This window comes from Neomonachus schauinslandi, unplaced genomic scaffold (genome assembly GCF_002201575.2).
Source record: "Neomonachus schauinslandi unplaced genomic scaffold, ASM220157v2 HiC_scaffold_287, whole genome shotgun sequence".
Classification (NCBI taxonomy): Eukaryota; Metazoa; Chordata; class Mammalia; order Carnivora; family Phocidae; genus Neomonachus; species Neomonachus schauinslandi.
In genome coordinates this window covers 1-8,531 of record NW_025408987.1, presented here as the reverse complement: position 1 = coordinate 8,531, position 8,531 = coordinate 1, and the positions used below count along the sequence as shown (strand labels likewise).

Sequence of the window (8,531 nt, the reverse complement as noted above, 5' to 3'; positions counted from 1 at the left end):
CGTGTCTTCTGAGCGACACAAGCGCTCCCTTCTCTCAGGGAAATACCTTTGAGCAGAATCGCGGGGTCTGAGGGTAGAATCCTGAACAGGTCAACTCTTAGGGCCCCTCCTTGGGCATTTCACACCCCTCTCCCCAGTGGACCCACCAGATGGCCCCTCTACCTCCCCCCAGCGGCCTAGTAGTGGAAACTCCAGCTACTTCAGCCTTGTTGGGCAGAGCAGGGCAACTCCCAGGGCCCCCCTGTCACAGCTGAAGGGCCCCCTGGATTGGTCGGCAAACACAGAGCCCTTCCTTACCCCGAAGAGGACACAAAACTGTTCCATGAGCTCCTCTCATGGCACTTCAGAACTGTCTACTTGGGGTCTGTCCCTCTGTCCTGGCCACCCTTCCCCTGCCATAGGACAGGGACTGTGGCTAAGCTGTTCCTGCCCCCAGTGCCCAACATGCAGCCTGGGGAGCGCAGCAGACAGCTGGGGACACAGAGGAAGATCTAGAGATGAACGTCCCCGCCCTGGGGACCAAGCCTGAAGATGTAGACTCAAGGTCCAGTTTGTCTGCTGCCTTTAACGTCTTGGGTCCTTAATGCAGGCCCGGCATCCCTCCAGGGTCAGAACCTGTTCACCCCTTCACCCCTGCCAACTGAGCCTTAGGCTCGGCGCAGGGCATATAGGGACAACCAAAGTTGTGTCAGCCCACCTCCCAAACAACCCTGGTAGGAGCAGGTGAGCCAAGGGGAGAGAAGAGGTCTCTGACATTCTTGGAGACTCCCCGGGGGTGCCCCGTGGCCGGTCAGAGGGGCCGAGCTATGGCCCTGGGGCCAAGGGCAGTCAGGCTCCGAGACCAGAGGTGCGGTCGCCCACCCCACCCTTGGCCTTCAGCCCAGATCCAGGTTCCTGACTTCCCAGAAGTTCATCTCCTGAGTGGAGTTCCGTGCTTTGCTCTCATTAACCTCCTGAACCTTTCAGAAAGCGGTGGAAAAGCCTGGCCTCATCTTCCTGCTGCGGAAGCTGGGGGTGGGAGCTGGGGAAGGTAAGGGGACCATCCAGGCTGCTGTGCAGGTCAGAGGCGGGGTGGGAGAGCTGGGCACCCCTGCCTCCCCTCCAAGACCCCTGCAGCCCTCCCCCCACCCCTGCAGCGGAGCTCTGAGACCCTCCCTGCCCACCCCCATCCCCCAGCTGGGTTCCCTTCCCCCGTGTTTCCTCCCCTGATGGCCCTCACCATGCGTCCATTTCTTCATCTGTAAAATGAGGCTATCAGGGGCTTGCCAGAGGATTTGGGGGTTCACATCAGAATTGTTCGGACCAGTTCCTGGTACCCAGTAGGTGCTGTGTGAGAGTCAGCCCCTTCTCTGACTCACCGCACCCTCTGTGTGTGGCACTGGCTGGGCTGGGCTGGGTTGGAGGGACCGGGGTGGCTGACAAGGCTGAGTCTCCTGTCTGTTTCCACTGCTCTGCATCTGTCTCTCCTGGCCCCTTCACCCCACCAGGGATGGATGGGGACCCCCCTTTGTGAGCAACCAGGAGATTTTCTTGGAGTCCTTGAGATTTGGGGGAGGGACAAATAATTTGCAGTGGAAGGGGTCACAGGAGGCCACAAGAAGAAGGGCGACATTCAAGCTGGGCTTGAATGACCAGGAGGGTTTGGGCTCCCCGTGAAGGTGGCGGGAGGCGGGAACAGCAGCAGGAGGGCAAGGGGAACATCATGCGTGAGCTCTCGGGCCATCAGGATGGCACAAGGACCTCGGACCTGACTGTGGGCAGCTCCAACCCACCCAGCAAGCAGAGTTTCTGGCTCCTGCAACAGCACGTCTCCAGGGGGACCCCAGGAGCACCTGCTTCTTGGTCTGGGACTCACCAGCGGGTCCTGGGACAGTGGAGGAAACCACTCCCTTGGCTGGACTGTCCTCCTGGGGAGAGGCCTCCCATTTGGGTGGCTGGGACCCCGGAGAGACCTGTCTCTCAAGTGGGGTTGCATTTTTGTGCTCCAGGGTGGAAACAGCCCCCAGGAAGCTTAAGTTGGTGGGGTCAGATGCAGAAGCAGCCCAGCCCCGGACTCCAGGACTAGCTGATCCTCCCCAGGGCCTCATCGCCCTTCCTACCTGCCTGGCTCCCAGCACCCCCAGGCCTTCAGACCTCTCTGTGTCAGCCAGCGTTCCCAGCAGAGCCCTAGGTCCCACGCCAGAGATGGGGTGCAAACGCACACTTGCAGGGAGTAGTGGGGAGCTGCCTGATTCCCCATGACTGTCCGCTGGGCCACCTGGGTTCCTGCTGCTGGGGACAACTGGGGTCTGGATGGGGGCCAGGACATGGAGATGGGGAGACTGGAGGCTGTGAAAGGCACTGGGAGCAGGGCCCGTGGGCTTGGGGGCCCGGGGTGGTGGGGGAGTCTCTCTGGACCGGCTGGGCTGAAGCAACAGGCTGCGAGCAGTCCCCATCCCTGACACACATTCCCTCCCTCCCTTCTCCTTTCTGCTCCATTTTTGTCCTTTTCCTGTCCTGAGCCCAAACCCAGAACAGAAGCCAGCTTTCTTAGAAAAATCAGAAAATCCATTTGACCTGGGGGCTGGAGGACCAGGGAACCAGGAGGAGGTACGGGGTCAGAGGGCAGCTCTAGGTTTGGCTACGGGGGTCATATGGTGGCTTGGGGACCTCTGGAATATCCATTCAGAGGTAGCCAGAGTCCCTGTCCTCCAAGACTCAGGGATGGGCTCCTGCAGAGTCCCCTCTGCATGCCCCCACTCTGGCCTCAGGCAGCCCTCTGTCTGGCACAGGACTTTTTTTTTTTCTTTGAAAGAGAGAGAATGAGAGAGAGAGAGAGAGCACATGAGAGGGGGGAGGGCCAGAGGGAGAAGCAGACTCCCCGCCGAGCAGGGAGCCTGATGCGGGACTCGATCCCGGGACTCCAGGATCATGACCTGAGCCGAAGGCAGTCGCCTAACCAACTGAGCCACCCAGGAGCCCCTGACACAGGACTTTAAGATCATCTGTCTGCCCTTCCGTCTGGTCTGGAGACCACAAAGATGGGGAAGGGTCTGATTCCACAGGATTCGCACAAAGGTGGCCTGTGCCCTTCTATGATATCATGATATAATAAGAAATATATATTTGATCTTTGTTCCTGATTCCTGGCACAAAGCTCCTAAAACTCTTAGAATTTTTTGAATGTTAGAGGTGACAAGAACATCTTTTTTTTTTTTTGAGTGAAAGAGTATGGGGGGTAGGGTAGGGGCAGAGGGAGAGAGAGAATCTTAAGCAGGCTGGACGTGGAGCCTGACACTGGGCTTGATCTCACAACCCTGAGATCACGACCTGAGCCGAAATCAAGAGTCAGACGCCCAACTGACTGAGCCACCCAGGCACCTCGAACATCTTTTGTTTTGTAACATGCTCCATGCAACCACACCTGAGTCCACGTGAATGAGGTGACCCTCATAATGAGGGGCTGGAAGTTGAGTTCCATCACCAATGGCCAGTGATTTAATCAATCGTGCCGACGTGAGGGAACCCCCACAAAGACCGTAGATGATGGGGTTCAGAGAGCTTTTGGGTTACTGAACACGCTGGGAGGGTGGTGCACCCAGTGAGGGCATGCAAGCTCCACACCCTTCCCCCCTACCTCAGCCTATGCATCTCTTCTAGTCGGCTGCTCCTGAGTTGTAGCCCTTATAACCCGGTATGGTAAGTAAACTGTTTTCCTGAGTTCTGTGAGCCGTTCTAGCAAATCATCCAATCTGAGGATGGGGTCGTGGGAGTCCCTGTGTTGTAGCTGAGTCGGACAGAAGTGTGGCTATCCTGGGCACCCAGGGCTTGTTACCGGTGTCTGAAGTGGGGGGGCAGTCTTAGGGGGCCGAGCCCTTTACCTGTGGGGTCTGCACCAACTCCAGGTAGTGTCAGAATTGGATCCTAGCACGCCCAGTTCGTGTCCAGAGACTGGGAGAATTGGTTGGTGTCAGAAGTGCTGTGAGTAAAACAGACCCTAGTAATCCTGTGAGCCATTCTTGGCCCGTCTCTGTCCTGCTCCGGTCCCAGGAGGCTGGTCACGAACCACACCCCCCAGAGCCCCCTGCCCTCTGGCTTCTGGTTCGGTGAGGTCATTTGGAGCCACCAGCATAAGGGGTATTTCTCCCCCCCGCCCCCGCCCCGAAACCCCGCTCCCTCTGGTGGTTGCATCCTGCTGGGCAGACCCTCCCCCAGGACTCCTGCTCACTGGCTCTGGAAACACCTACTCCCTCCCGTGGGCCCCTCAGGTACAGGAGCGCTGGGTGGCCTGGGTCAGGGCCCTCTCCTGTTGGCTCCCTTAGCATGCTGACCACACCTTTGTAAATGTTCTCAATTGCCCTGCCAAACAGCTTGCCATCTGTTTCCTGCCAGGCTTGACCCTACAGGGCATCGGTTTGTGCAGCGAGGACCTTAGTCACCCAGCTCAACCCCTGCTTTTTTTTTTATGTTTTTTTTTATTATTTATTTATTTGACAGAGAGAGACACAGCAAAAGAGGGAACACAAGCAGGGGGAGAGGGAGAGGGAGAAGCAGACTCCCAGCTGAGCAGGGAGCCCGATGCAGGGCTCAATCCCAGGACCCTGGGATCATGACCCGAGCCAAAGGCAGGCGCTTAACGACTGAGCCACCCAGGTGCCCCAACCCCCGCTTTTTACATAGAGGGAAACTGAGGACCAGAGAGGGTAAGCGATGTGTCCAGAGTCACCCAGCCCCAGGGTTGGGGCTCTTGGCTGCTCCACAAAGGCTATGGAGAGGCCGAGGCTGACCTAGGCAGGGGGTGGGAGCCTTTTTGGCCCCCCTCCCCTCCCTGCCCCTCCCAGCCCGGCTCCCCCGTGATCATGTGAGCATTTCCTCCAGAGCAGGATCCGGATGTGTCTGCACCGGCTAGTAAACCAATTAGGGCCATTTGCACCTCCCAGAGAGAGGCACCTGGGCACCGAGCCAGCACCTTCCTTCCCTGCCCCCGGCCCCAGAGGCATGTGCACAGGCTGCCCTCCAGCCTCCCTGCCATCCCTTACCCTATCCTCAAGCCACCCCAAACCTGCCCATCCACCAGCCCCTGGTGGCTCCAGGCCTTTGCACATGCTGTTCCCCCCACCTGCGCACCCTTCCTGCATCGCCTGGCACAGGCCTGCTCCTTCTCCAAGGCCACACCTGCCCAGAAAGCCTCTTCTGGATCTCTGGCACCTGCATTCCCTCCATTCCTTGAAGTGCTGGTGTTCCTCTCCTCCCCCCTACAGCACGCGGCAGCTTGAGGGCAGGACCCTGCATGGGGCATCTCCCACCCTGCGGAGCCTGGCCCAGAGTGGGGCTGATGATCATAAATGCTGGACACCCCAGAATTAGATTTGGGGCCAGGGTCAGCTTCACCTGCACGACCTGCCCCCCACGCCCAGAGTGAGCCTCGGGCTGGGTGTGAAGCTTGGAGGCTCTAAGCCCTCCAGCCAGAGGGGGGCCACAGGGAGGGCCAGCTGGAGAGGGGACCACAGGGAGGATGCTGGGGGGATGGACAGCCAGTGCTGGACACTCGCAGGACAGGATGTACACATCGACCTCACTGGTTTAGTGTAACCTCGGCCCAGTGAGGCCAGTGTAATCATCCTCATGTTCCAGAGAGGGAGACTTGAGGCCAGAAGAGAAGCTTACCTGGACCCAGATGACTCAGCCAGCCTAGGACCCCAGGTCTCACCCCTGGTGCTATATCCTCCTGAGTACCTGCCCCTGCCCCAGGGAAGCTGGGGATAGGGGTTCAGGGAGACTGCTCAGGTGTACAACAACACAGATGTGCAGGGGCGTGCTGGGGACATTTATTTCTGACAAGGACAGGCACAATTTGGGGCTAAGGACACCCTTCCCCCACCCTCACTTGGAAGCACTCTCTTCCCCGGGGCTCCAGAAAAGGCAGGGCGTGTCCCCAGCCCAGGATCTGTAGCCTGGACCAGGGAGGAGGCTGAGGGGCAGATGAGGACCCTTCAGGAGTCCTCCACGGCCGGAAGGCTGATCACGTGGTGAGTGTCGTATCTTCTCACGTACACCGACTGCTCAGGGCCCGAAATGGGAGTGCTCCCACGGGTGTCATAGCTTGAGGGGAGGGGAGAGAAGATGAACTTAGGGCCTGATCCAAGTCCCACAGCTTGGAGCTCTAGGCATAGGAGCATTGGGGAAACTGAGGCTTCACTGGCCAGGCTGGCTTAACCAAAGGGAACTGGGCTATTCCTCTAAACTTCACAAATCCAGCTGTGCCCTCCCAGCGCCCCCACTCTCCTCTACTCCCTGCACCCCAGGATCTGCCCATCTCCCCTGATCCAAGCCCTCCACTGGCTCCCTCTGGCTCTCAGGACACAGCCCTTTTCCTCAGCTGGGAATCAAGACCCGGGCTTGCCTGGCTGCCAGAAATCCTCCCCCACCCCAGACACCCCCTCTCCCTCCCAGAACTGCTCTCCTCCCCTCCTCCCCAGATCCGACCCAGACGCCAGACTTCCACTTTCCTCTAGGAAGCCTTGCGGGCACCCCCGGTTCACCAGGCTCCGGCATCCGAGCTCTGGATGAAGTTTTGAGGCAAAGCTCAGCTCTCGGACTAAAAGCAATTCTCCGCTACTTGGGTGTATCCCACTGGAGGGTCCGCTGTGAGCCCCCCACTCGCAATTCCGGCTGTTGCCGCCAGGGGGCGAGTGGTGAGCTCTCCGAGAGCGTGGGCACGCCCCTGCCACCACCGTCCCCCACCCGGGCAATACGCAGGCAGAGAGGGACAAAGGAGGAGGGGTTCATGCATGCACACACACCCCCATGACCTGCTGTCTTCTGGGCAGGGAGGGGGAGGGGCATAAGAGTTGGTCCCTGTCAGAGACCCCACCCCTCCCAGGGGGCCCAGACCCTGTCCACTTACCAGGTGTAAATAAGCAGAGCAAGGAGGGCAGTGAGGAGGACAGCCAGCAGGACCGACAAAATGGCAATGATGACCATGGCGCCCGCGCTTTGGGGCCCTGGGGCAGCCTGCAGTGCCTCAGCTGAGGGTCAGGAGGGGGGTCCCCCAGGCAGGCAGAGAAGGGCAGGGAGGAGAGACCTGACCTGAGCAGGGGGACCTGGACCAGCCTCCAGACCAACCATCCCTCGCCCCAGCTGGGGGCCCCCACGCTGGGGGAGGGCACCTGCAGACAGCAGGGTGGTAATGGTGTCTCTGATGGCGGGGTGGCCCATTCCCCCCAGCCCAGCCCATCCTCGGGAGCCCCCCAGGCCCCGGGGTCCCCAGCCCCAGTGTTTGACCTGCTCATTTGGCCGCTCCCATACCTTGCTGCAGGCGGGTCTCGCTGGACCACTCTGTCTCAGCCACAGGTCCCCTGTCCCTCATCACCAGGAACTTCACTCTGAGGAGGAGACCCAGGACTGGGGGTGAGGCCTCTGGCCCTGGCCCCTGTCAGTCTGACCCCTTGACTCCCAGTGCCTGGAGAGTGGGGGGGAAGGAGCGGAGACTGGGCCTAAAAGCCTGCCTTAGAACCCACCAGAAGGGGCTCCGATTCCAGCTGTGACATTTCCCAGCTGTGTAGCCTTGGGTGCATCTCTCAGCCTCTCTGGGCCTTAATGTCCTCATTTAGGAAGTGTGTGTGGAACGGTCTAGATCCCCAGCACCCAACATCAGTGAATCAAGCCCTGAGTGAGGGGAGATGGGGCTGCGGCACCCCCTGCCTGGAAGGGGAAACCACCTGCGGGGCCCAGAAGGCCCATGGGAGCAGAGGCCCAAGAGGGGGGCCCTCTGCTGGAGAAAGAAGGCAGAATTCCCCAAGGCCGCCCTGCCCTCAGCTGGGAGCTGCCCCAGGCGCAGGTTGGGGCCCGGGGGGTGGGGGGAGGGGTAGCTCACCGGTAGGGGCCCGGGCCCGGCAGGGGGGTGTTGCAGCCCCGTTTGGCCGGGAAGCAGCCGGTATCATTGCCAACACGGAGGACCCGGAGCTGGTTCCCAGGCTGGTTGCCCGGGTAGAGCGACCGGTGGGCCATCAGCGTGAGGTAGTAGCCCCTCTGGGTGAGGTCAGCGGGGGCTGGGATGTCCTCCACCCTCCGCGGGGCAGTGAAGTTCGGGGTGGCTGAGGGTAGCCGCAGGGCAGATGGTGTGGGCTGCAGGGGCAGGCTCCTCCCCTCCCGCCAGGCCAGACAGCCCTCCGGCCACATCCCCTGCACACCCCTCCCCCCACACCGGCGGCTCCTCCCAGGCCTCCCGCCCATTTCACAGAGGGAACAGCAAGGCCTGCGCCCCGCAGCACCCACCGTTGCTGTGGGCCACCACCAGCCAGATGGCGTCCAAGTCAGAGATGTTGAGGTGACTGAACTGGCCCGATGGCTGCTCCAGCGTGAAGGTAGACTGGGTGAGTGTCCCTGCCAGGGTGGGGCTTGCAAGCTGGGGCACATAGCTGATGCGCTCTGGGGCAGGTGGGGGGCAGACAGAAGATGCTCAACAGGACAGCCAAGCCCCACAGCCCAGTCTGAGGTGGGAGCCATGGTCCTGGAAGCCCCAGTCTGAGGGAGGAGTCATGGTCCTGGAA

At 60.5% G+C, this 8,531-nt stretch overlaps 1 protein-coding gene across 1 annotated transcript; it reads right to left on the bottom strand.

Moving 5' to 3' along the window:
* Positions 1–5,794: 5,794 nt before the first annotated feature.
* LOC123323712 (uroplakin-3b-like protein 1) lies at positions 5,795–8,439 on the bottom strand (the record flags this gene model as incomplete). The annotated part of the gene is made up of 5 exons (XM_044912183.1): positions 5,795–6,081; positions 6,887–7,007; positions 7,288–7,364; positions 7,856–8,075; positions 8,257–8,439. Coding segments are annotated over 5 exons (710 nt in total), but the record flags the coding sequence as incomplete, so codon positions are not given.
* Between the last annotated feature and the right edge of the window lie 92 nt (positions 8,440–8,531).